The sequence below is a fragment of the Prionailurus viverrinus genome, chromosome B3 (genome assembly GCF_022837055.1).
Source record: "Prionailurus viverrinus isolate Anna chromosome B3, UM_Priviv_1.0, whole genome shotgun sequence".
Classification (NCBI taxonomy): Eukaryota; Metazoa; Chordata; class Mammalia; order Carnivora; family Felidae; genus Prionailurus; species Prionailurus viverrinus.
The window spans coordinates 110,399,238-110,425,906 of NC_062566.1; the positions used below are offsets into that span (position 1 = coordinate 110,399,238).

Below are 26,669 nucleotides of genomic sequence, written 5' to 3' on the forward strand. Positions count from 1 at the left end.
AGATCGCCACACCGGTGACCATCAGGGGAAAAGAAATGGTTGCTTAGGTTTATAAGGAAGAATTACAGAGCCTGTGAGCAGGAAGAAGGGATAACCGTTCACGTAGGTGGGGAGAAGAGGCAGTATTATGACACCCCCAGTTCTGACCTTACCTTTAAACCATGCCTCACTAGGAATTTACCAACATGGGCTACTTCTCTGTCCCTGCAAACACACCTCCACTCTGTAGGCCAGTCTGCTTCCGTGAGAGAGAAGAGGCGCGTATGTGCTCTCCAAAAGCTTTGCGAAGGTTGGCACATAGGCTAAGGGTGGGCAGGGGGTGTAGACGAATCCTCAGCCTGGAATATCCTCTAGGTCACGCTTGGCTAGCTCATGCTCATCTCCCAAGATCAGGCTAAGATATCACCTCCTCCGGGAAGCCTTCCTGACAGCCAACTGCCACATCTGGGTTGGGGCACAGAGCCCAAAGCACCCCACACCCACTCCATCCTTGCCCATATCCCACTGCATGTTCCTTGCCTGGCCACCTGCCAGAATGGGAGCTCCTGAAGGTGTGGACTCAATGCTCTCCCCAGAGTCCCAGGCACAGAGTCAGGGACACAGCAGTGACCAAAAGAGCAAAAACCCCTGCCCTGTGCAGCGGACATTCTAGTGGAAAATTGGGCAACTGGGGAAGGAGCCAGTGAGAAGCTGATGTGAAGTGAGGGGGCCTAGATGATCCCACTGCGCCTGTGGGTGATGCCGGATGGTATCAGAGCAGGGGGCCACACAGTGCCCTCAGGGACCCTCCGGAAGTGTGAGACGACAGCTCAGAGGAAAGGGCAAGAAGGAATATTTACTGGGTGCCCTTCCTTTGTGTTGGTGCTACAACCTGGCAGGAAATGAGAGGGCACTTAGCCTTTATCTTCATTTTGTTAAGACTATTTTGGTTGTTGTAAAAAATATTAGAGTGTTAGAGAAATTTTTTATCTTGAAGATAATTTATTTTGTGGTTCCATATTCTCCCCCAGCTGCACCTGTCCATATACTACTGCCTGGATGTCACCACACTGTGTAGTTAGTGGCGCGGCGGGGGGGGGGGGGGGGGGGGGGGAGGGGTACTCTTTCTTCATTTACCACCATCTTGGATTTCCACAGCGCCTTGTTCTCATCTCCCTTCCAGGCCCACACTCTGCCACTGCCTGGAGTTTTCTACAGACCGGAGGGTAAGTGGATCCACACCCCTCCCACCCCCCCAAGCAGGGGACAGTTTCAGTCCTAATGCGGCCAGAGTCCTGGCGGGAATCACCAGCACAGCTGGGGCCTGTGAAATCTCACTGTTTATCACCCAGTTGTGGAGAGGGGTTGGGGATGAGAGGAAGAGGCTGGTTTTGAAAAAAGACACTGCTTTTGCAAGAGGAAAATGCTGTTGAAAGCAGCCAGCCCCATTTCCTGGGGAAGCCAGGCTCAGAGCCCTGGGAGACAGAAATGCACCTGTGTTTGCTCACGTCTCCCACACAAAACCCTGCTTCTGAGGCCTCTGGGACTGCGCTTCGCTAAAACCCTCAGTCTTGCATCCCGGGCCCCACTGATGATGCCTTGAAGGGGCGTCTGAGCACCTCCCAAATAAGACAGTTCCACCAACAAGCAGCACCCATCACGCAACTCAGGCTTACATAGGAAATGGCGGAAGTAACTTGGTGACCGAGAACGTGCCTTCGAGATATACCAGATCTGGATTCAGTGCTTAGATCTACTCTCTTCAAGCTGCGTGACCTTCAGACTACCCTCCCTAAACTTTAGTTTCCTGAACAGTAAAAGAGAGACAGTGACAGCATGCTTTAAGCCAGGAGGATTCACTAGAAAACACTTAGAAAGTGCCTGTCACTTAGAAAAGTGCACAATCCATGGTAAAGGAGGAGAAAGGGTAGCTCCCCTGAAACCTCCCAGTGGACCCATCACTCTGTGTCCCCAGCCTGCAGCCTTCCCACCAAACTCTGCCTGGGGCCCACCCCAAAAGTGCGGCCCTGGGTTCCCAAGAAGACACTTAGTGTGTCTGAGAACGCGGATGTGTTACGGGAAAGGACTACCATTGTGTGGGGTGCAGAAAGCATGTGACTTTGACAGTGGCCTTGTGACTCCTCAACAGAGGAGAGACTAATAGGGTAAAGAGCGCGGGGTGGGGGGGGGGGGGGAAGTACAGCACCAGCAACGTGGGCATCCAGGCACACCACGCAGTGATATTCTTTCCTCCAGCATATGGCCCCACCTGTTGTGTCTGAGACACTGAAGATTCACGCTTCCCTGGCCAGGGCAGCGCTTCAGGAGCTCCTTAGTAAAGGATTTATTAAACTGTGGTTTCAAAGCCCAGAGCTCAAGTAATTTCCACAAGAAACACGAAGGGTGGAGGGGTCTCAATTGCTGGTGAAGACGCACGAACAGACCTTGGTCTTGATGCTCAAGCTCCAACATTATGACTGAGGAGGACACCTGCCCCTTAGCAGTGCCCCAGGGGTCCAGCAAGGAGGAAAAACCAGCAGCCACAATGGACGTCCATGGCTAGAGACGCAGGGCCCCTTGACCCCTAGTGCAGGGAGCAGTGCTATCCCAGCAGGGCTATGGTCCAGTCTCATTCAAACGAAGGGCAGAGGGCCATTTTACTGCCTTAGTCCCCACCAGGCCAGGCCCCATTGGACCTTCCCCCTGCTCCAACTGCATCATCACTGGGTCCATCTTTGGCTCACAGCCTAAAGAGATAGAGGGAACCAGTAAGCTTTCTGTGGATGCACGCAGTTGCAGAAATGGGCTCGGGAAACATGCTTGGGGCGCAGGTTCCCTTTCCCATTTCACCCTCCTCCAGCCCTGCGGCAAGTTCTGAGGGCGCTGGACAGAGAGAGGGGGGCTAGCGGAGAACCTGGACCCTGTTCAACCTCTCACTGACCTTGAATTATCTACCCGTATCCCATCTGGATTACCTCATAGGCATGACTCAGAGGCTGAACCTTTAAAGTCCAGCGGCGTTCATAGCCTTGATCTTGGTGGAAGAAGGGAGTGCAAAACACGAGATGCTGAAGCACAGGAAGGTCACTCTACAGAGTGAGCATCTAAGAGCCTGGAAGGGTTCATTCGAAAGAAGACAATGCAACCACTTCTGGTCAGGTGGGCACCTTGGGCCAGTGACACAACAGGGCTCTGCCTCAAGGCACTCATCTGTAGAATGGGGGGTAATATGATGGAGGTAATAAGAGCATGGGGTTGGAGGGGCCAGTAAGACGATCTGTTCAAAACATTGAAAAGAGCCTGGAAGAGAGTGACTGCTTAATAATTACCTATCGTTACTGCTACCACACTAATTAGAGTTACTGCAAGCTCCTGCTGCCCAACATATTTCACCAAAGAATGTTAGAGCTGGAAAAGACGCTAACATCACCCAAGTCAAAGCCTCACTTCACAACGGAGGACACACGACCAGAGAAGGCGAGTGGCTTTTCCCAGGCCACAAAGTTGGGTGTGTTCACAAACCAGCCAGCCTCCTGACTCCCCACCCCACACACTTTCTATTCCACCAGGACATCGTAGATTTCAGATTCAGGTACAGGTGGGCTGAATTTTGTGGAGTATCATTGAAAATGGGTCACTATGAAGTGAAAATACCAACTAGACAGGATCTGGATGACTCCGGTCAGCACTGGCACAGAGTCTGAGCTGATGAAACGTCAACAGAGCTGGCGTGGGGTGGGCAGCCTCTCCGGGGGCCGGGGGCAGCGTGGTGGAGAGAGGTGAGGGGAGCAGAGCCACAACACAGGCAGGTGACCACCAAGACATGGGAGAGCGTTCTGGATGGTGAGCGGATCAGAAACACGTCTTTGCAGGGAACTCTGGGAACTGGGGCTCTTTGACCAGGAGGACAGAAGAGAGGGCTCAGAGGCCACCCCAAATAGCTGAAAGATCTTCCTGTGGATGAGCAAATGAGCTCGCTGGGTGCAGCCCCAGGCGGGACAAGGCAGAAGCAAAGAGCAAGCCTGACCTGCATCTAGTCCCCACTCTGCCCGAGTGATCCTGAACAAGGGACGTCACTTCTCCCACCCTCAACCTCCACATCTGTAAAATGGGTATAAGAAGAGAACCCACCTTGAAGGATGGTGAGGATCAATACAGCAACACATGGCAACTGCTAAGTACAACCACGCACACATCAGGTTCAATGAATGGTGGCCACCCTTACTAGGTGGAGGACAGGAAGCTTCCGGGAAGGCTGGAGTTCAATGTAATAAACAGACCTAATGTTGGATGTACAGTGTGCTATCTGCCAAAGGTATGTGCTTGGTGAGGGTGCTAGGAAAGGATCCAAGTACCCCTGGGGGCCGTACTAAGTAAGGTCCCTTATAATTCTGATTCTTTGAGAGACCAAGGCAGTCCTTGTTCCCTTAGAGATATGTTTAAGGAGCTCAGTTACCAAGAGTCACACTTAAATGTCTAAACAGGGCTTCTCAGCCTCCGTACTATTGACATTTGGGTCTGGTGACTTCTTTGTTAGGGGTGGGGGACCTGTTCTATGCATCACAGGATGTTCAGCAACATCCCCAGCCCCTCCTGTGAGACTCCAACAACAGCTCCCCATGTCAAGTTGTGACAACCAAAACTCACCCCTAGCTGAGAACCTACAGGAGACAAACATACGCCCTAAATAATAAGATTAGCAGCTAACGTCGCCTAAGCACTTACTTCTGGGTATCGTACCCCCTTTAAATCCTGTATCTTCACGGCAACAATGCGAAGCAGGTGCTGTTATTCTTTGCCATTTTACAGATGAGGAAACTAAGGCTCAAGGAGGCTGAATGCATGAGCAAAAGGGGCAAATGTAAGAAAAGTAGGACTGGCTAGTCCTCACCGCCACGTATGCTCACGCATCTTTCTTAAAACACTGGCCCTCTTGGGGACAGCAACATGGGCACAGAGAAGAGGTTGCCAGGGTACAAGACGGCAGGTGACAACTGGAACCCAGCTTCAGTATGAGAGTGGGGGTGACGAGGGGACAGGAGCAGCCTCTGCCCCATTTCACATGGGAACATGGGCCTCGGTTGCCAGCTCTCTAAGGAAGGGGAGCTAGAAATCCGGCCCTTTTATATGAATCCCCTAGTTTTTATTTTTTTTAATTTTTATTTTTTTATTAAAAAAAATTTTTTTTTTCAACGTTTATTTATTTTTGGGACAGAGAGAGACAGAGCATGAACGAGGGAGGGGCAGAGAGAGAGGGAGACACAGAATCGGAAACAGGCTCCAGGCTCCGAGCCATCAGCCCAGAGCCTGACGCGGGGCTCGAACTCATGGACCGCGAGATCGTGACCTGGCCGAAGTCGGACGCTTAACCGACTGCGCCACCCAGGCGCCCCAGAATCCCCTAGTTTTTAAATGCTCATACCGTTTACAAATAAGACATCCCACAAGCCCCCAAAAAGCTGTCACCAGGATAAGCCTGAACTCAGACTCATAGGGTCCCACGGCATCTGGCTGGCTTAGTCGATAGAGCATGCGACTCTTGACCTTGGGGTTGTGAGTTGGATGTAGAGATTACTTAAAAATAAAATGTTTTTTTAAAAGGCGGGGGGGGGGGGGGGGCACCTGGGTGGCTCAGTCAGTGAAACGTCCGACGTCAGCTCAGGTCATGATCTTGCGGTCCGTGGGTTTGAGCCCCGCATCGGGCTCTGTACTGACAGCTCAGAGCCTTGAGTCTGCTTCGGATTCTGTGTCTCCCTCTCTCTCTGCTCCTCCCCTGCTGGTGCTCTGTCTCTCTTTCTCAAAAATAAACATTAAAAAAATTTTTTTTGATAAAAAAAAAGAAAAAGAAAAGACTCAGGGACTCTGGCTCCACAGTGGGAAAACATGAAATCTCTGTAAGTCTCCTAACAAAAGCAGCAGCACACGCAGGAACATCCAGTGTGTTGACCATAAGAACACAGCAGTGCTTATTAGCACAGTCCCCTTCTCACACCACAGCGGACACCAGCCATCTAGGGATCTGGCAGTAGAGGCTGACGGGACTTCCTGTCACAGGTAGCAGGGGCTCCCCTCATTTGGGCCTGATCAAGGACTGATCCCTGTCACTAGGGATGACAATTAGATGTGCCACGCACACCGCCACACTTTGTGAACTGAAACAAAGGAACCAATGTTCATTTACTACCTTTGCAAAAATCAGTTTCTGCTAATTCCCACCGCAGGGCGGGTACAGTGACGAGGCCTCAACACGTCACAGCGGGCCGAACCCCCGGAGAAACAACTACAATGGGCTCATGCCCAGGGCGGAGGCACTATTCTGGGCAAATGACGCTGAAGACAGAAAGGACCACGCGTGTGAAAATGTTTTTGCCAGCATTACTGGAGAGGAAGAGATCAGAAATGGCCCCAAGTTATATTAATAAAGTATCAGTAAAGTACATTATGATTCATCCACTCAGTGGAACACTATACAGCCAAAATGAGGGGTTTCTGAAATCATAGACTATTATGGGAAAAAAAAAAAAAACAAAAAAAAAACCACCTTAGATATAATTAACAAAAAGCGGGATACAGAACTGTGTGTGCTGCGGGTTTGAAACTACGTGAGGGATCACACAAGCAGGAAAAGCACCTGAAACAAAACACATCCGAACGTGCACAGTGCTGGCACTCCAGTAACTAATGTCCGTGACTTTGTCTGCTTCCCTTGTCCAGGCGTCCGCAAACGTCGCTGGTTGTTAACGATCTGCTTCCCCCTGCTAGCACTTTCCTTTCTGATGTTTACTCACCTCTGTGCACAATCCAGGCCGTCCACTCTTGGCTGACCTCACCAGAGAAGCCTCCGTTGACAAAGGTGCCTTTTCTACTGGTGGCGCAACAGAGTAAACAAGATAACCCACCTGCAGCCAAATAAGGCTGGCGTGGCGGCGGTGGGGGGAGAGCAGCGCCGCCTCACTGAGCCACCAGGGCCCAGGCTCACGTGCTGACCACGCCTCTCCCAGGCACCTCCTCCTGCTCTCCTGGGATCATTCTGGGGGAGCTATTGTTCAGAGGACAGGGGTCAGGAAACCTGGTCAGCCAGGTGTGCGTGCCATCCCGGATAAGTCACCTCCACCCCTTTACGTGACCCCAAATAAGTCCCTCACACCTTGCAGGCTGGTATCCAGCAACTTTCCCCAGCATAACATGCCTAATTAAAAGACAGAAGCACAGGGGCACCTGGGTGGCTTGGTCAGTTAAGCGTCCGACTTCAGCTCGGGTCATGATCTCACGGCTTGTGAGTTCGAGCCCTGCGTCGGGCTCTGTGCTGACAGCTCAGAGCCTGGAGCCTGTTTTGGATTCTGTCTCTGTCTCTCTCTCTCTCTCTCTGTCCCTCCCCAGCTTGTGCTCTGTCTCTTGTTCTCTCTCTCTCTCTATATATATATATAAACATTTTTAAAAATTAAAAATAAAAATAGGGGCGCCTGGGCAGCTCAGTTGGTTAAGTGTCCGACTTCGGATCAGGTCATGATCTCGCGGTCCGTGAGTTCGAGCCCCACGTCAGGCTCTGTGCTGACAGCTCAGAGCCTGGAGCCTGTTTCAGATTGTGTCTCCCTCTCTCTCTGACCCTCCCCCGTTCATGCTCTGTCTCTCTCTGTCTCAAAAATAAATAAACGTTAAAAAAATTTTTTTTTAATTTAAAAAATAAAAAAAATAAAAGCAGCACAAATGGGAGCTACACTGTGATGTATAGACAGCATAATGTATAGAATTATCAAGAATCGCTATTGTGCACCTGAAACTAATGGAATGCTGTGTGTCAACTAGACTTCAATTAAACAATAAAAGACAGCACAGCCAAACAGAGCACCAGGGACAATCTTTTGTTCCTGTGTAGGGCTGATTCTGATGGGCGGGCTCCACTGCTTATCAAAAGAGGCCAATAAATTTCATAGGGATAGTCTCATCTCAAAGGACTCAAAGTATGATCAGTGTTTCAGTCTCAAGACCGGGAGCTCCTACCCTCACAAGCAGACATTGTCAGTAGTTTACAGGATCATCCACAAAGGCTTTATGCCAGAGTATCCCTGGAAGGACACACAAGGACCTGCAACAGTGGCTCCCTCCAGGGAAGGGATCTGGGGCCTCCTGGCTGAGGAGGGAAGGACATTTGCTTTTCACAGAATACCCTTTTGTTTCTTTTGAATTTTATACCATACACAGTCATTACTTATTTAAAAAAAAAAAAAAAAGAGCTCTGCAAATATTAGAAAAGTGTGCCTAGGGGAGGTGGCGCCTGGGTGGCTCAGCCGGTTGAGCATCTGACTTCAATTCAGGTCATGATCTTAACAGTTCGTGAGTTCCAGCCCCGCATCAGGCTCCGTGCTGACAGCTCAGGGCCTGGAGCCTGCTTCGGATTCTGTGTCTCCCTCTCTCTCTGCTCCTCCCCTGCTCATGCTCTATCTCTCTGTCTCTCAAAAATAAATAAATGCTAAAAAAAAAAAAAAATTTTTTTTTTTTAAAGTCTGCCTGCGGGGCGCCTGGGTGGCTCAGTCGGTTAAGTGGCCGACTTTGGCTCAGGTCATGATCTCTCAGTCCGTGAGTTCGAGCCCCGCGTCAGGCTCTGTGCTGACAGCTCGGAGCCTGGAGCCTGTTTCGGATTCTGTGTCTCCCTCTGTCTGACCCTCCCCCGTTCATGCTCTGTGTCTCTCTCTGTCTCAAAAATAAATAAACGTTAAAAAAAATAAAATAAAATAAAAAAGTCTGCCTGAAAACATGTACATTTATCTAAGTCAGACCTCTGGGGTAGGATATAGGGAACTTCCCATTTCTCTGGGAATTTTTTTTTTTTTGTCGGGGAGAGGGATCAGTGCTCATGTATTATCGGGGGGGCGGGGGGGAGGGAAACACAGAAATTTCCAAAACAAAAAAGAACAATAAAAAAGATAAAAAAAAGGAAAAAAGTATCCCATCTACTTAAAAGAATGAGCAAGACAATCAAATATTACATAGAGAAAGGGATGTGAAAAACTTTCAAGTGCTTCATCAGGGTCCACGATTACCAAGAAAGTCATCGTCAGGGGCGAAGACGAGGATAAACCACCCACCCCGATAGTCAGTACCCGTTAACTGTGGAGGAAGATGAAGGGCAAAACGCCCCTGGCCAAGTGGCCCCAGAAAACCCCCCATCTAGGATCTAAGCGTCTTAAAGACAGAACATGGCTTCTCCTTCTCCATCCCCCTCCCTGCAGTAGAACAACCAGGAACCTGATCTAGGCTCTAAGTAAAACGTCAGGTCTTCAACCCCGAGACCCCCACCCCCCTGCCCCGCGGGTGCCCAGATGCCAGCCAGGGTCCACCCCTCCTCTGCCGCCGCTGGCCGCATTGGGAGAGCGTCAGGCCAGGGGCCCCCTGAAAGGGCCAGGCCAGCACGTGTGCACAGGGCTCAGTTCTCTGCAGTAGCTGCCGGCACAGCCAGGGTACCTTCTCTCCCTCGGGCCACCCTGGAGACCCTCTGGTCCCCACACGCTGCCAGTGCCGCCAGGGCGTGGGCACTGGTCGGTGTTTCTAGGCGAAGAGCTGCCCGGAAGTGATCTCAGATGCCCGCTGTTCTGGTAACATAAACAGGAGTATCTGCTTAACTGATCAAGGGCATGCTGCCAGCCTTTCAAAGCAAGCTGTCAGCTGGCTAGCTCAAAGATGAAAAGCAGAGTCTTCAAGAACATCTCCACCCAGATCTATTTACTTTCTCCCCACCTGGGAGTGGTTGCTGACGAAGTTGAGAACCACCAGGCAGTTTCCTCTGTTTGGAAAGGGTACCTCTAACAGCTTGGCCCCCCCACCCCCCGCCCCAGGTCATGTAAGTGCTGGGGTCCTGGAAACTCAGGGCGGCGGGGACATCCAAGGGAGCTAGCTAGGCTTTGGAACTGGGCGGAGCTGGTTCACCTCTCACTAGCTCTCTTTGGACAGGATTCTCAGTCTCAGCCTCAGGATGCCCACCTGTGAAATGGGAATAACAAGACCTACACAGCCCAGCATCAGAAAGGACCAAATTATATCCCACATGCTCAATTAAAGACAACCTGGTGCTGTGTTCACAGCAGGCACTTAAAAATTTTTTTAATCTGGAGGCAAACCATAAGAAACTCTTAAATACAGAGAACAAACTGAGGGTTGCTGGGGCGTGGGGGGTGGGGAATGGGCTAGATGGGGGATGGGCATTAACGAGGGCACTTGTTAGGATGGGCACTGGGTGTTAAATGCAAGTGATGAATCACTAAATTCTACTCCTGAAACCATTATTACCCTGTATGTTAACTAACTTGGATTTAAATACAATTAAAAAAAAAAGCTTCATCCAGCTGGCCTCTGTCACTCGCTGGCAACGTGACTTTAATTAACCTGTTGAGGCCTCAGTCGCTTCACCTGACAAATGGGGACACATAATATATCCCTACTTTGCAGATTGTTGTCACAATGAGGGCAATGGAAGCAAAACAGAACAGAGCCAGAGCCCAGAAATGTCCGCGGTCACACGGCTCTCACTTCCCATCCCTTTCTGTTTAATCAAGGTTAATCATTCACGGAGCTCCACAGGCCGAAGGAAAGAGGTCCTGTTATTTATTTCACCACTGACGGGGAAACCTCGAGACCAGCCTCCCAGCCAGAGTGGGGAGACTAGAGAGGGGAGCAGGAACCTGTTTCCTGGTTTATGTCCACCTGCAGCCCAGGTCCGGAGACAAAAGGGTCACCACGGAGTAAGGGGGCCACATGGCTCATCCTGCAAAGTGGTTTGGCCTAACAAACACACCCCGGTTAGAGAGCCCAGGCACCCCCTTCCTGACAAGGACCCCAGAAAGTAGATCGTGGCCTGGATAGCTCAGCACCTTTCCGCCAGTGTGGATGGAACCTGCAGGCTCCTGAGATAATCTGGAGTGGTTTTAAAAGTCAGGTGGTGGGGCACCTGGGTGGCTCGGTAGGTTAAGTGTCCGACTTCGGCTCAGGTCATGATCTGGCGGTTCGTGGGTTTGAGCCCCGCATTGGGCTCTGGGCTGACAGCCCAGAGCCTGAAGCCTGCTTCAAATTCTGTGTCTCCGTCTCTCTCTGCCCCTCCCCCACTTGTGTTCTGTCTCTCTCAAAAATGAATAAACATTTCAAAAAAAAAAAGTCAGGTGGCACATTATCTCAGTGAAGCAGCAAGGACCATCCTCTTAGCTCGTAGCCAGTAAGAGTCGGCTGCCCCCGCCAATCTACCACCTCCACAGCCTGGCCTGGCTTCTTCCAGAGACCAAACGACGACCATCTAGCCATCGGCAGGCTCTGTCAACTATGGCCTTTGTAAGCCGGATTCACTGAGTCTCAGTTTCCACATCAGTAAGACAAAGACACATCTGAGTGTCTCTTCTACTTGGTTGTTGTGAGGGAGTGTTGTGTGAGCTACTGCAATGGTCTTAGCCCGGTGCTGGACACAGATGAAGTGCTCACTAAATGTTGAAATCCACAGAAAGCAGAGTACTGGTTGCTTAGGGCTGGAAGCAGGGGAGAAAGGGGGTGCAGCTAAGGGGCACAGGGTCTCTTTTTGAGGTGATGAAAATGTTCTCAAACGAACAGTGGTGCTGGTTGCAAAGCTATGAATATGCTAACAACCATTCAACCATACCCTCCAAATGGGTGAACCATATGTAAATTATATCTCAAAAAAGTTATAAATAAAATAAAATAAAAAAATAAAAAATAAAATAAAATAAAATAAAATATCCAGACCCCACTAAGCCTTTTACCAAGATGTTGTTGTTCTTTACCCATTAGTCCCACTGGCAAGAAACCAGCCAAAAAGGCAGGCCCTGGACCATCCCCCTCTCCAGGCACTGAGGTCACTGATGGGACTACCCAGCTACTGACAGTGGCCCAAAAGCAAGCGAGGATGAAGATTCCAAGGTGAGAGGGGCTGCTCTCATCTTTGGCCACATGGAGCACTTGAGCCAGGCCTGAACTGTGAGCCTGAGGTACCACTGGCCTTGACCAAGCCTCCCCAAGGAGGAACTACTCTGAAGGGCAGGTCGCAGCCCGGGGCATCTCCTCCTTCGGGCCACACTTCACACCAGTCCACAGCAGGGCAACACCGTGCTCTGGAGGCCACCGTGAGAACAACCTAACCTGCCCCCACGACTGCCCCTGGGCTTGGTCCCGCCTGTAACACCTCCCCCATGTCTGGAGTCCAACGTCTGGAGCCCTTGCAGGTCTGATAACGCACAGGCCTCAGCAGGCCATAGCTCACAGAAGTAGCCCACACATTCCTTTCCCAAAGAAGGAAAAGCCACCCAAAAGTGAGGTCATTTGGTTTTTCTGGCTCAGATGTTGACAGCTATGGGCCACTCGGTTCCACAGAAAACTTCCCGGATGACAAAGGATTTGGCCCAGCCTGGCATTCAGAAAATATGGGGATCTGTGGTCTGACTGAGTGGACCCTAACTGGACTCCTCTGCGTAGCTGAGGAGTGACCCCTTGACTTCATATCTCAGAGCCTCGATCTGTGAAAGCATGCTCAGCAGAAATGGTCCTGCAAGAGGAAGGAAGCAAACTGTCTTCGAAATGGTCAGCTGGCCAAAAGGTCACCTCGGTGCCTGGAGTGTTCCTGAGTCTGGGCCAGCAGGATCTAGCAGGCACTGTGCCCCAGCTCCTCCCGGCCCTAGACTCCTTGACCCAGTCAAGGGCACATGACCAACAGGACCCCAGACTTAAGCCCATGCCACAGTGTTACCCACCTCCCTCCTCAGGACCTGCCACCCAGCAGCCACAGGACCTCACACCAAACACAGGTAGAAACATGGCCTCCCAAGGGAAAGCTCAAAGCCCCGGGGGAATCCAGAGCCCTCAGGAAGGCAGAGACACCCCGAGAAGAAAGCAGGGTTGGGGGCACAAGCTCAGAGCCCCACAAGTATGGAAGTGTGACAAGCCACAAGGAATCACCCCAGTGACTGGTGGCCTGGCAGGCGGGCTGGAGCACAGACTTCCTAAGAGGTATCAACAGACCGTGTCTATACCCTGCCACTCCCTGTGACAGAAGACCTCCATAATTCTCATCCATGACAGCAATTACCCTCTGCCTAAGAGGAAGTTTCTGGTTCCTGAAGCACTGAATGGAGGAAGGGAACAAGAGGCGTGGCACTTTGAGTTCCTCCTGAGTTGCATATAAAACAATAATTTATCTCTCTACACGGAACAGACTGGTAAGCAGTTAGGATGTCACTGGGGTGGAGGGACCCAGGAGCCCTCACACCCTGCTGGAGGGCACACTGCAGCCATTCTAGAGCTCAGTCCAGCACTGTATTGTGAAATAAGATGTGCACCTACCCCACTACCCACAATTCCGGCCAGGAAATCCGTCCCCCTCCAAGAAATCCTCCCGTGGGGAACGCTGGGTATGTAGGAGACTGTTCATCATTCCATTAGCTGTGCTGGCAGGGGAGGGGTCGGGGACGATTTCCGTGTTCATTGTAGGAAGACCGTGGGGTAAAAATGTGACTCATGTGACCTTGCACAGACCTGCAATGACAGTGGGCCACGAGCCGAGGGCCTAATTAAGTCCGTTCTCTTTACTTGAAGTCCAAGAAAATAGTTTCTTCTCCCCAAACCCAAACACAGATCAGCACATCATAAAGCAACACAGAAATCCCAAAACCTTTATTAAGGGGCCAAAGACAACACGTGAGCCAAGGAAAACCCCACCCAGGCCCAGACCGATGTGGCCTACTGCCGTCACTGTCCCCGCAACCTGTCCACTAGACCCATCAGAAGTGTGGGAACCGGCAGCCAGCACAGCAGGCCTGTTGGCCAGGTAGCCAGCCAACAAGTCAGCGTGGCCAGCCCGGCTAGAGGGACAGGGCAGCCAGGGGTTCAGCAGCAGGAAGCAGGAAGCAGCAGACTGGGGAACAGGAATGTGTCTGCAGAGAAGTCCACATTTCCAGAAGGGTGAGAAAGGGCCGCTGCAGGTAGATCTGACCAGGACCCTCCAACTCTGCTGGGACAGGGCAGGACACGGGGGGCTTCTGAGTGAATGTATTCAGAGGCTTCCTTGAAGCTGTGAGATCCACACCCCTCTGTCCCCCAGCACAGGGCTTACCCTCAGAAACTGTGCAGTGGGAGAAAAAAGCTGCAGGGAGCAGGGACAGCCAGTGGGCACCACAGCCGCCCCCAAACCTCGGTCCAGAGAAAAACACAGTGTCCAGCCCTCACGATGGGGGCACTGAGGCAAAGTGGACCTCTGGTCCAGAGGGGAGGAGAGAGGGAAAGAGATCAAAGATGTTGGCTATTATTATCACTCAGAGAGGCATTTACCACCTCAGCAAATCTGCTCAACAATCCTATGCTAGAGGAGGAGACTGACGGTCAGAGGGGTTACACAACCTTCCCTGTCACACAGCTAGGCAGAGGCAGAACTGACATTTGAACCGGGGTCTACAGGACACCCAAGCCTGAGCCCTGTCCACTATGCTGGTGCTGAGGCTTCCAGGAAAGCCTTCTACCTTCAGAGTGGCAAGTAATGAGGGATCTGACAGCACCACCTGCCCCCACCACCCAGCTTTGCCCACCAACCTGCACCAGTCCCGGGTCTGCTCAGAGCCACGCGGGGACCTGTGCGGCTATCCTCAGGCAGTCCCTGGGCCTGGATCAGGGAGGTAGCTAAAGGGCAGCCCGGGACACCAGGCTAAGAATCACCCCCCCCCACCCCCCCCCCACCCCCCCCACCCCCGTGCTCATCCAGCCACGAGAGAAGGTCCTGGACCTGGTGGCTCCCAAGGGATGCAGAATGGGCTGGGCAAGTTTTTCTTCTAAGTCTCAGTTTTAGGGAGGTGGAAAGAGGTTTGAACTCCTGTCTCTTTTGGCTTTCTGAACACAAAGCCCATTGAGAGAGACCAGGAATATAATTAAAAGGACAGCCAAGGCGGGGGTGTGTATGCCAGAGTGTGGGCAACTGGCTTGTTGGGGCTTGGACTGGCCTGATGTCAGCAGCCTCCCCTACAGCGGTCCACTGTGGGTGCTCCTGACTCGCGCAGGCTCTAGGATCCCCCGGCCTGTGAGCCGGGAGCCAGATTCGCATGGGGGTCACACGATGAGCTCCTAATTCAAGGAGCCTTTAGTCTGCCGGGGATGCCAAATGTTAATCAAAAAGTCGTATCAATGGGGGCGCCTGGGTGGCTCAGTTGGTTAAGCATCTGACTTTGGCTCAGGTCATGATCTCACAGTTCACAAGTTCAAGCCCCGGGTTGGGCTCTGTGCTGACAGCTCAGAGCCTGGAACCTGCTTCAGATTCTAACTCCCTCTTTCTCTGCCCCTCCCCAGCTCGTGCACTCTCTCTCTCTCAAAAATAAACATAAAAAAAAAAAATCGTATCAATGACTGTATATTTGCAAACTGAGTTTAAAGGCATACGGGAAAAGTTTCAGAAGGTGTAAGGCTAAAACAGGGCCCTAACCCGGTCGTGCGTATGTGTGTGTGAGCAGGTGTGTGTATCCACATCTGACTGCTGCCCTGAGGGAGTCAGTGAATTTTTAAAGCCGAGGAATTTTAATTAGATGAAAAGACAGTAAATGTGAAGACAGATCATATAATTTATCATCCAAACCAGGGCACTTAAAAACAAAAGGAGGTGCTATTAATAATTACATCAGGGTAACAGATGCAAACCAAGACATATGGTGGCCCTACCCCCATGTGTGGGGTCGGGCATGGTCGGGAGGGTGATGCCGCCCAAGCAGAGGAAATCAAAGGGCAAAGTCCTCAGGGACGACACTGGCTCAAACCACTAGAAAATGGCCATGGGGCTGGTGCAGGAGGAGGGGAGAGGGAGGCCAGAGGCTGGAGGTCAGCAGGCCGCAGGGGCCTGACGCTCGTGCATGATGTTAGGACGGTTTCTCCTGAGAACAATGGAAGCCACTGGAGAGCCCTGTTTGATTTCAGCCAAGGGTCGGGGGCGAGAATGAGGCGGGTCCAGGAATCAGGTGTTGGTTTACAAATACTACTCCCGCACCTTGGAAAGAGGCTCCTAGTTTTGGCGTGAACAACAGATCAGAGGCGGACAAGAATGTCAGCAGACACCAATCAGGAGACCATACGAATGTCCAGGCAAGAGATAAAGGTGACTTGGGGTGGGGCGTGGGGAGGGTGAAGACAGAGAAGCAGGCGGACAAGTACACTTGGGGGTTAGGGACCTCACCGCCAGATTTTGCACCTGAGCCAAAAGATGCATGGATGGATGGAAGGATGGATGGATGGGCGAAGATGTCATCCACTAAAGCCCAGCTCTCCACCACACTCCCCTGCCCACCCAGACACCACAAGCCGCTCACCACGGCTACAAAAGAGGGTCCACAGCCCTCAGCCGGACAGTCTAAGTTGAAGGTCAGAATGGAAGGATCTGAGAGAGCAGAACGCCCTCCCAAGCCCACTGTCGAGGGCTCTGTCAGTAGCAGCACAATTCAATCCTCCCAACCTCCCTATGAGGTAGGTAGCATCATTAATCCCATTTTACAAATGAGAAAGCTCACAAAGTCACTCAAGGTCACATCGAACAGTACACAGAGGAGCCAGAATTCAGGCTGCAGAGCCCCTGCTTCTAACCACAAGCTCAGTCAGCCCGGACCTCCGCTCCCTCGACTCCCCTGCCAGCCCAGGCCCAGCAGCAGGCCAGGTGCACAAGCCCAGAGTGAGGCTCCTCCCCTCTCACTGCCCCCCACCCCCAGCCCACCTCACCCCAACCCAGGCAGATCACCCTCCTGGAGTGGGCCCAGCACAGGCAGTGCCTGAAGCTCCCAGCTAGAGGTGATCTTACTATGTGGTCAGGACGGACAACCTTGGCCTTAGAACAGCCTGAAGGGAACAAGTCCAGGGCCTCCCTCTCCCCTGGAAGCCTCTCCATCAAAACCCAGAGAAAATCAGGCTGAAATCATTAAGAGCCTCTAAAGAGGAAACTGGAAACTGGGGGGAACGCCAAGGACCTAAACTGGTCTTCCTTTAACGGACCAAGCCAGCCTGGGGAATAAGGAAGCAGGAGAGGCCGTGTAGCCCTTGTACCTCGAGTGGCTGGCTGACCCTGGCAATACCACTCCTCACTTCCTGCACACTTTGCTTCCACCATCTGAGCCGGGGGGCCGGCCCTGCCTGTGCTTCTAGAAGTCTTTCTGGACAGAACCGTAATGGGGGAAGGGCAGGAGAAGTGGTCACTACCTACCCTCAGGAGTTCCAGGATTCCCCCAATGTCCCTGAGAAGGTGTTTGAGCCCAGTCCACCTGGCCCGTGCCGCCTCCCCACCCTCCTTCTATCTGTGGATCCCAGTGGCCCTGGGACAAAGCCCACGGCTCACCCTGCTCACATGGGCCCTGGCTTTCAGAAGGCACATCTGGGGAAGCGTCCTGGTGGGTGCCCCCCCACCCCACCACCTGTGCACCATGGCTGGTCTCTGCAGGCCTCCCTCGAGGGGCAGAAGGATGCCCCGTTCCCCCTCTGCCATCACTGGGGCATGTTACTCACCTCCTTCCTGTCACCCCACCTCTCTTCATCCCCCACCTTTTCCATGCCTTAGTAGAATGTTTGCAGACACAATGGACACAGGCGCTGGAAGATCTGAGTTCTAATTCTGTTCCACCACAAGGGAGCGCAGGGCCTCGGGTCTGCCCCTTAAGCTTCACACTCACCTCAAAGTCTCCCACTTTATGTGGGGCCATACCTGCCTCCCAGCTGCCCTAATGGGCTCTTGTTAAATCAGATGATACCACCACTGGGAGAGGACTCTGAGAGCAGCAAATGTGAGTTTCCCAAATTGACCTAATTATAAAACATGCTGAAAATGCAGATTCTACCCCAACAACGGGCACTCTGGTTCCCCGAGTTCTGGGTGGGACCCATGAATCAGAATTTTAACAAGTAACAAGCGCTCCAAGCGAATCCTATAATCGAGCAAGTTTGGGCAACTCTGGGCTGGGGAAACATGGAGGAAGTCTCTATCACCTCCCCTCCCGTGTAGAGAAGGACAAGAAGAGTTTGCGGAAAGCCCTCCTTGGCTTTGTGCACACATAAAATCACCACCCTGCCCACACTCGGGGAGCCCACCAGGCACAGGACACTAACCTGGGTGGTTTACATCCCTCATCCCATTTAGTCCTGGCAATGACCCTACAGGATAGATTGAAAAAGAAGCCAAGGCTCAGAGTAAGGACCTGCTCAAGGTCACAAGACTAAGACGGCAGAGGGCTTCTCTTCGCCCCAGAAGTGCCAACACCGAAGCTGACTCTGCTCAACACCCTGTGGCCCCCACAAGATGGACTCTCCTGCGGGGAAGGGGGGCAGGGGAGGAGGGGTTAGAAAGGAGGCAGCTGCAGGCAGGACTGCCCCCCTCCCCTCCTCCGAGCCTGGACGTGACCCGTGCGTGGCTGGTCCCCACCACTCTATCCTGCAGGAGAAAGGGGGGCTCCACTGCCTGGACGTGGAGGCTGCTATTTCCTGTCCCCAAATAGGAAGGAGGCAGGGATCCTGGAGTCTGCAAACTAGGAAGGTAGGGGGACCCACCTAGGGCACAGTCACACAGCAACTTAACTGGGGGAGAGTTCTGAGCCAGAATGCCTGGCACAGAAGTGAGGGGCTCGGGCTCCCCGAGGGTCTGGCAGGTTCGCTGCCGTCGGGCAGAGCCCACTTCAGATCTTCTGTCCCCCTTCTCTCTGCTCCTCCCTTGCTCACTTGCTCTCTCTCCAAAATAAGCGAACAGCTGAGCGCCTGGATGGCTCAGTCAGTTAAGCGTCCGACTCGATTTTTGGCTCAGGTTATATGATCTTAGGGTGTCAGGAGTTTGAGCCCCACATCTGGCTCTGTGCGCTGACCATATGGAGCCTGCTTGGGATTCCCTGTCTTCCTCGCTTCCTGCCCCTCCCCCGCTCACACCCTCTAAATAAATAAATAAATAAGAGGGGATAAACAAAACGTGGTGTATACACACAATGGAATATTAGTCGGCCATAAAAAGGAAGGGAATTCTGACACATGCTATCACATGGATGAACCTTGAGGACATTATGCTAAGAGAATGAGCCAGACACAAAAGGACAAATACTGTCTGACTCCCCTTTGATGAAGCACCTAAAGCCGTCAAATTCTCAAAGACGGTAGATGCTGGTTGTCGGGGCTGGGGGAGGAAGGGATGGGGAGTGAGTGTTTAATGAGTACAGAGTTTCAGTTTGGCCAGATGCCAAGAGTTCTGGAGACGGACGGTGGTGATGGCTGCACAACAGTGGGAATGCGCTTAATGTCACTGACCTGCACACTTAAAAATGGCAAAAATGATAAATTTCACGTTATATATATTTTACCACAAACTACCTCTCTCTATATATTTATATAAATATAAATATAAATATAAATATAAATATAAATATAAATATAAATATAAATATAAATATAAATATAAATATAAAGAGATGCAGGTTAAACATAAACTTGCATGTGGGCATCGGAAAATAACCCTATTACCTGTGGGGAAGCATTTTTTGGGTTGTTTGTTTTTACCGTGAACATGTTACACTTTCCTAATAAAACCAAAAGAGACCCTGGAGACTTCTCAACAAAACCGTTTCGAATCGTGACCCATTTCGGTGTCTGAGAACTGCCCACTCTACACAATGTTGCAGGCAATGCCGTCACCTGACTCCTCCCTGCCACCAGCGACAGCCTGCCGAGCGGGACAGGGATGAGCATCACCCCCCTTGAAAGCAGTGAAGGTGGACTTGGGGTGGGGGCCAGCAATGACGCACGGGGCCTCCCCAGCCCTCCCCACTTCATGAAAACAGGAGTAGGGAAATGCCCCCAGGGCCAGAGACGATGGGTAACTGGTGTGCCCCTCCCTAGGCTCTGACTCCAAGGTGACTCTGGTTTTGGAAGGAAATGAGCCACCCTGCCCTATTTCCCCTTCGAGGAAGGCACAAGGGAATGACTGAGCCCAGTCCCTACATGCCCGGCCTTCTCCCCCACGGGACTCTGGTGAAATCACCTCCCATCCTCCACCGCAGGGGGACAGGAAGCTGCAGCGAAGAGGGAGACGGAGAAAACGTCCACCTGATGGAGGAAGGCGCAGGATGGGGGAGGCACGAAGGACAAGAGGGGCCTTTCCAATTTCTACCCTCAATCCTGCCATGAAGACACCAGGAGGGATGCAGACTCAGGCTCCAGTCCTGATGTTCCCACTGACTGGCCATGTGGCCTTGCCTCAGTTTCCTCATCTGTAACTTGAAATGGATGGAATGCTTGTTTTCAGTGGCTCCTTCCTTTCAGCTCTGAAACTGAAGGCTTCCATCTGAGCTTGGTGATGTCCCCGAACCAGGAAAGGGCTGGGGAAGACAAGACATGGCCTTGGAGCAAGGAGAGCCTCCTCCAAGGACCCATGCCTGGTCTCCCTCCTGGACGCAGCGCTTCTAACTGGAGCACCAGCACCCCCACCCTCAGGGGTGAACCGCCCTGCCATTCATTTCATATTTTTTAAGCTCTCACCCTGGGCCAGGGGCCGAGCCAGCACTGGGAAACAGTGGCGAGCAGCCCAGCCTTCGAGGCACTCACAGCCTCGTGACTGTGTCCACCCCACCCCCTGTCCCCAAGGCCAGCCCTCTGAGGAAGCAGAGCCTGGAACAGTCATCCGAACAGTAGGCAGAAGGGGAAGCCATACAGGGCCCTGAGAAGTGCACCAAACCAAACTGAGAGCCAGGGAAAGCGTGGTTTGAATCCCGCACCGGCCGTCAATTTGCTGCGTGACCTCGGACTAGCTTCTTCAGCCCGCTGGGACTCAGTTTCCTGATCTGTCAAGAGAGGCCTGGGACTGGTCTCTGCACGACCTTCCAGCTCAGACAGCCTGGGCGTCTCTGGGATCCCGGGATCCCAGCAGCACCACTGACCCCGACCATCTGGGCCCCGTGGACTCCAGACAAGCGGAGCTGATGGTCGGCCAGCTCCGGAGAGTCATGCGGCACCAGGGACAGAGGCTCAGCCCTGCAAAGCCCAGCTGCCAGAGGCCGTCTGAAGGCAAACGTCTGCTGTAACTTTAGGATCAAATGGGTGTCTCGGCTTTCTCAGAGTTGGAACTGTTTAGCTCGGGACGGGGTCAGAAGACCAGAAGGAAGCTTCGTGCATTCTCGGTGCCGCACTGCCTAGTAGGGGAAAGTGGCGCCCCTCCCGCCCCATCTCTGCCGGATTTGAACCATAAACACAGCCCTTTTCTGAAGGGAAGGGCTTAACACAAACCAGATGTGGTAGGGACTTTCCCCCACCCCCTTCTGGCCCTAAAATTAAACATTCAGTGTCTCCTCTGCCAAAATTCACTTGAAGGCCGAGCCTTAAAGAGCCAGCACCTCCGGTTCTCACCCTCACACATTCTCAATCACATCCCCGCTTAAACAAAATGTCAAAGTACCCAAATGGCAAGTGTGGATGGGGCGGCCCCCCAGGAGTGCCTGGCACCCATGCAGGCCAGGGACAGATTTAAAAGGAAAGGTCACTGGAGAAGAAATGCTGATCCTCTATCACTGGCCCAGAAGGTACCAAAGGTACCTTCCAGGAGTGGTTCCCGCGCCTGGGGATTTGCCCCTGGGGACGGCACAGAGAGGGTTTGCACATGCAGGGGCACTCAGCTCACAGGGAGCATCACTCCTGTCCTAGGGGACTCTGGAGATTCCTGGAAGAGTCCATTTCTAGGACTCGAGTTTGCAGTCTCTAGAAATGGGATGAATAACAGGTATCTGATTTATCTCTGATCTCATGCAAGGCTGTGCCGGTACAGACAGAGCCCACCTCAAGAGACCTGGACTCTGCTGGGCTGCCAGGCTGGTCACTCCCCTGTCCTAAAAGCTCACCTGGGTCCTACAGATCCTTCCAACCCCAGCCGAAGTCCCAGACCATCCCATCCACCATCCACCTAACCGCCCCCCCATCTGCCCATGCCCCCTATGCTAGGGCCAGGCCTCAGCACCCAGCACTAATCAGTTGGCCCTACAGAGGCACATCCTGTCTCCACAGCAAGGGGACACATCCATCCCCTGCCCTTAAGCTCAGGGGACCACATCTTACACCTTCTATGCACTCCACAGCGCCTAGCAGCACATAACACACACTGAGCGTGCTCAGAACAGATGGTTAAATCTCATGCAGCTGCCATTACTCAAGCAAAGGACAGGTTACAGCAATAAATAAATAAATAAATACATACATACATACATACATACATACATACATAAAATTTGGAGAGAGATGGTGCTTCAGATAGAAATTCCCTGACTTGCTATTAAATTGAATACTATTTTTTTCTTAAAAAGTAGCTCATCCTACAACCTCAACATAGTCTTTTTCGTTTCTGCGTATTACCTGTTTACACTGGTTTTTATGGTTGCAACTGATTATAATGCATATAGCATATAGTGTTACTCTAACATTCAACAGTCTATTGGATATTCTATTCCTGTATAATCTGTATAAATGTCATTCTAAAGGCTGAAAAAAAATGTCCCACCACTACCATGTATCAGGAAGGTTTGTTAAACTCCTCCCCTAATGTTGCTTAGACACGGAAGCTTTTTTTTCCCCCCAGATGGCACAGAGCATATTCTTGGGCGTTTCTGTCTCAGTTGGACAGTTTTCTTCAGACAAAATCCTGGAGGCCAGTGGAGCGGGGGAGGGGGAGGGGGTGGGGGTGGGGGGCAGTGGAATTACCAGGCCAAAGGATATGAACATTTTCACAGCTTTTGCTACATAAATGAGCCACGATGCTAACCCACAAGTTGCAACAATCCCTAGAGCCTTCAGAAAGGAGTCCATCCACCTGTTCATCTAAAACCTTGCCTTGATTGGATTTTTTTCTCTTTGCAAAACTGTGTCTCAGTTACACGTATTGCCTGGAAGAGTTCATCACCTCTGGGACTCCAGAATAAGTGCTCTGAGGGTCCTTTTTCTTATACCTTAGCTCTCAGGCCCACCTTCTCTATACCAACCCCTGATGTCAGAGGCATGCTGTGGCCCCCTGAGGCCTGCTCTACCAAACTCAATCTCCCCCCTCAACTTCTGAGAGTCGTGGTTCCCTTCTACACTGTGCCCCTCCTCCCACGGTACCACATCCCCCCTGAGAAACTGCGGATAGTCAGAGAGGCAGAGGGGGTGGTTCTTGACCTACGGCCCCCAAAATGACACCCAGGGATGTGGAACTGCCCCGTTAAACTGAGTCTCACGTGCTTTCTCAGCTCCCTGTTGCCTGGGCCTGTCTCCCTGGGCCAGTTGGAGTCTATGCCAACAAAACACACTGCAGCTGGCAGACCCCCGGACTGAAAAGACCCAGGGGCATGGCAATGAGGAGGCGTCCACAGTCTAGAGCCAACCCAAACCCCTGCTGTCACGCTGTCTGGATGAAAGCTAGAACCCACACAACAGTACACAGTCAGAATTTGGCTCAACTGAGACTACAGGGTCAGAGGTCACTAAGGTGGGACAGGGCGAGGCAGCATATGGGGCGCTGAAAAGCCCTGTCTCCACAGGAAACCAAACAGAGCTGGACAGTCACTAAAGGACACAGATGTTTGTGCTGGGTGAGCAGGGAGGGCCACCTGTCTGATAGAAGTGGCCCCTCAGAATGCCCAGGGTGAGAAAAGCATGGCCTCCACCGTTAGCACTGCAATATTGCTTTAAAGCAGCCTTATTGGCCCTCTTGCTCCAAAGCCAAAAACAATTTACGGTCAGGGAAGCAAGAACAGATTTTCTTTCCTTTCCTTATTTACTTTCCCTCTAAGTAATAATATGGGTTCAGGGTCCAGAAGAGACACTTGGTTCACATTTTGGGGATACTCCTACCACTCAGACTAGAGCAATGATACTCTCCACGTAAGCCTTCCTAGATGTTCTCTAAAAATTAAGTAGGGGGCTTGCTAGAAATGCAGATTCCTGGGCTCTGAGCCCAGAGCATTTGGTTCGGCAGGTCTGGGCAAGGCTCAGGAGGCTACAGTTCATGCATGAGGCCTCAGTGGGCCGTGGACCACCCTTTAGTAAATATGGCATCGGAGTGAAATTCTCCACTTGGGTGGTAGAGAATGGACATGCCCACTGGAACCAGAACTGGAAGATGTGGTCACCGGAAGTGGGTGCTCAATTAATACACTGTGGGCAGGACGCCCTTTGCTGTTGCCCACCTCCCCTCCTCAGAGCAAAGGAACCTCTCCTTCACAGAGCAAAGTTAAGTACATGTTGTTGTCTCCTCAGGAGTCCCTCTCGCCCTCCCAACGACCATGAGTCTTAATTGGACCAGCCTTTACAGTTCATTGTGGTTTCTGGGTAGGGAGAGACAGAGAGGGTAGAGTGTCTAACAAACCAGACAGAACAAATCAATCCCAGCCCGTCCACATGGCCACAAGCTGGAGTACCATGAGGCCCTGACAGGGAGCTCTTGACCTAACCAACTCAAACAGCAGCTGAGACATTCCAGTGGCTTCCCCCTTCGGTGCCCCCAACACCGAGAATCCCTCCGGTGAATCCCACGGCTCCAAAGTTCTGATCATCCACAGCCCCTGGACATTGGAAAACAGTCTGCCACTGTGTCGGAGGGGCCGGCTGTAGGACACTCAGCATTGGGGACATCAAGCATGCTCTAGGTGCACCTCCAAGACAGCCTGAGAGTCCCACACGTGGGTACGGGGGCTGGGGTGGCTCGAAGAAGCCACCATTGCAGCTCCATCTCATCTTTCCCCAAGAAACAGCTGTGGACCTCCAGGTATGATCCCCAACCGAAGCGCACCTGACTCCATACGTCTAGCACTAGGTTAAAATGAAACAAGGGGAGAGCCACAGCTGCAGGAGAAAGGAAGCTTCTGCGCATCACCTCTTCCATATTGAAAATGACACAAACATCCAAGTGTGTCACTAGTGTGGGCACAGCACCAGGTGCCCCCATGCATTCACCCATGTTGGCATTTGAAGCCACCTGAGAAATCTTCAGCTGGCTCTTAAGAGTTCCCAGGGACTGAGGCCTCGTTCCCTACTTCAGGTCAAGCCATTTCATGAACAGTCCAGCTTCCTCTTCCCAGCCCAGCATCAGGGGCATTTCATCAGACACGTCACTGCTCAGGGGACGGCGGAGCTGCCCGGGGACAGAAGTAACCCTGCCGGGTTGAGGAGTGCCGGCAACCCCAGTCGAGAGAGTTCATCAAGGGCCCAGCCGGAGCAGGAAGCGGTCTCTTCCACCCTGAGGCTTCCTCCTGCAGATGGAAGTATGGGAGAGGGTCGCCTGGGCCATGGAATGTTTGGTTCAGAGAAGTGAAGGGGGGAAGTGAGAGCCGGGCGCAGAGCCGGCAGGTTTAGGTTCTGTTCTAGGACTTCTCCCACTTCCCTTCAGCTTTACCAAGAACCCTGGCTCTTCTGACAAGCCTCACAGACAGACAGGAACTTGCAACAATGTGGTCAACAGCCAGGTCCGGGGGGAGGGGGAACTTTCCCAGACACGGAGGCTCATGAGCCTTGTGCCCTGCCCCTGAGGTAGCGCCTGGCAGGTGGTAGCTACCGAAGAATCTACTAAGTTGCCAGCGGAGGATCATATTTCACATTTTCCTCCCAAATATTTAAGTCCTGACAGTTTTCTGAACCACCTTCTACATATCTAGCACTAGGTTGAAATATTAACAGGGACTTCAGGTTAGAAATGTTAAGCCCACAGCCAGGCAGGCCAGTGGCTAAGCTATTCTGGGTCAGAGGAAAATCGGGTGCCCTCCCTGCCAAGCAGGAGGGCACCTAGGACTAACAGGGGACCGCCACAGCTCCCACTCCTGCCTGACAAGAGGCAGGAGGTCACTACAGCAGCACCCCAAACCGACACCTCCATGCTCTCAGCGTGGGAGAATTCCAGGCAATCTCTATTTTCTTCCTTGTACTGTGCTGTATTTTTCACAATAAACATTACGTTCCTTCTTAATTAAAGAAACAGGTTTGTGTATTGCCGGTGGCATATTAAGTCAGTCCGTCTTAGAAAGGCAACTGAAGAACACGTAAAATGGTCATCTCTCTTGACCAATTACCTCAGATCCCAGGTATGAACCTAAAAGGCAAGAAAACGTCCACAGGAAAGGACTACTTATAGAGGCATTACCTAGGATAGCCAAAAACTGGAAACCATGGAGATGTCCAATGCCGGGAGAATGAAGAGGAGAGGAGTAGCACCTCACTGAGGAGAGAGGCAGCCAGTAAAGGTGACAGGCCAGGCCCAGCCCCGACAGGTAAGCTGGGGGACCTCATCCCTGCTCTGTGGCCAAGAGCCTGAGGCCAGAAGCACCTTGCTGAGACTCGGAGCAAATCCAAATGTGCTTCCAGAAGACAGCCTTGGCCTCCACCACCTTCGTTCTGAAAAGGTAGATGCCAGGCCCAGCCCCGACCTCTCATTTTCCTAACAAAATAGCAGCTTTGGTCCTCACATGCCTAGTACCTCAAACAGTTCTCTTCTCTGTGCGGGCCTCGGAAAACCTCTAACAGACGCAGGGCCCAGGAGCCCAGCCCTGGGCAAACAACCGGGAGGGAGGGTCTCCAGTGACAAGCAAGGGGTGAGGCCTCGCCTCAGCTGGACCTCTTGAAGCAGTAGGACAAGATTTCATTATTCAGCTTCTCACAGAAATGCCTTCACACAAGTGTGATTTAACACCATGCCTTTGGCTCTACTG

The 26,669-nt window shown here is 52.2% G+C and overlaps 1 protein-coding gene across 4 annotated transcripts in view; it reads right to left on the reverse strand.

Moving 5' to 3' along the window:
• The window catches only part of ACTN1 (actinin alpha 1), a 95,609-nt gene that overhangs the window by 45,857 nt on the left and 23,083 nt on the right, over positions 1-26,669 (reverse strand). The window contains exon 1 of one of the 4 annotated variants that reach the window (XM_047861177.1): positions 17,488-17,533. The exons of the other annotated variants lie outside the window; for them this stretch is intronic. Coding sequence (XP_047717133.1) covers positions 17,488-17,532 — 45 coding nt within the window. The 5' untranslated portion in view covers position 17,533. Of the gene's footprint in view, positions 1-17,487; positions 17,534-26,669 lie in introns of those variants that run through there. 4 annotated transcript variants of the gene reach the window in all.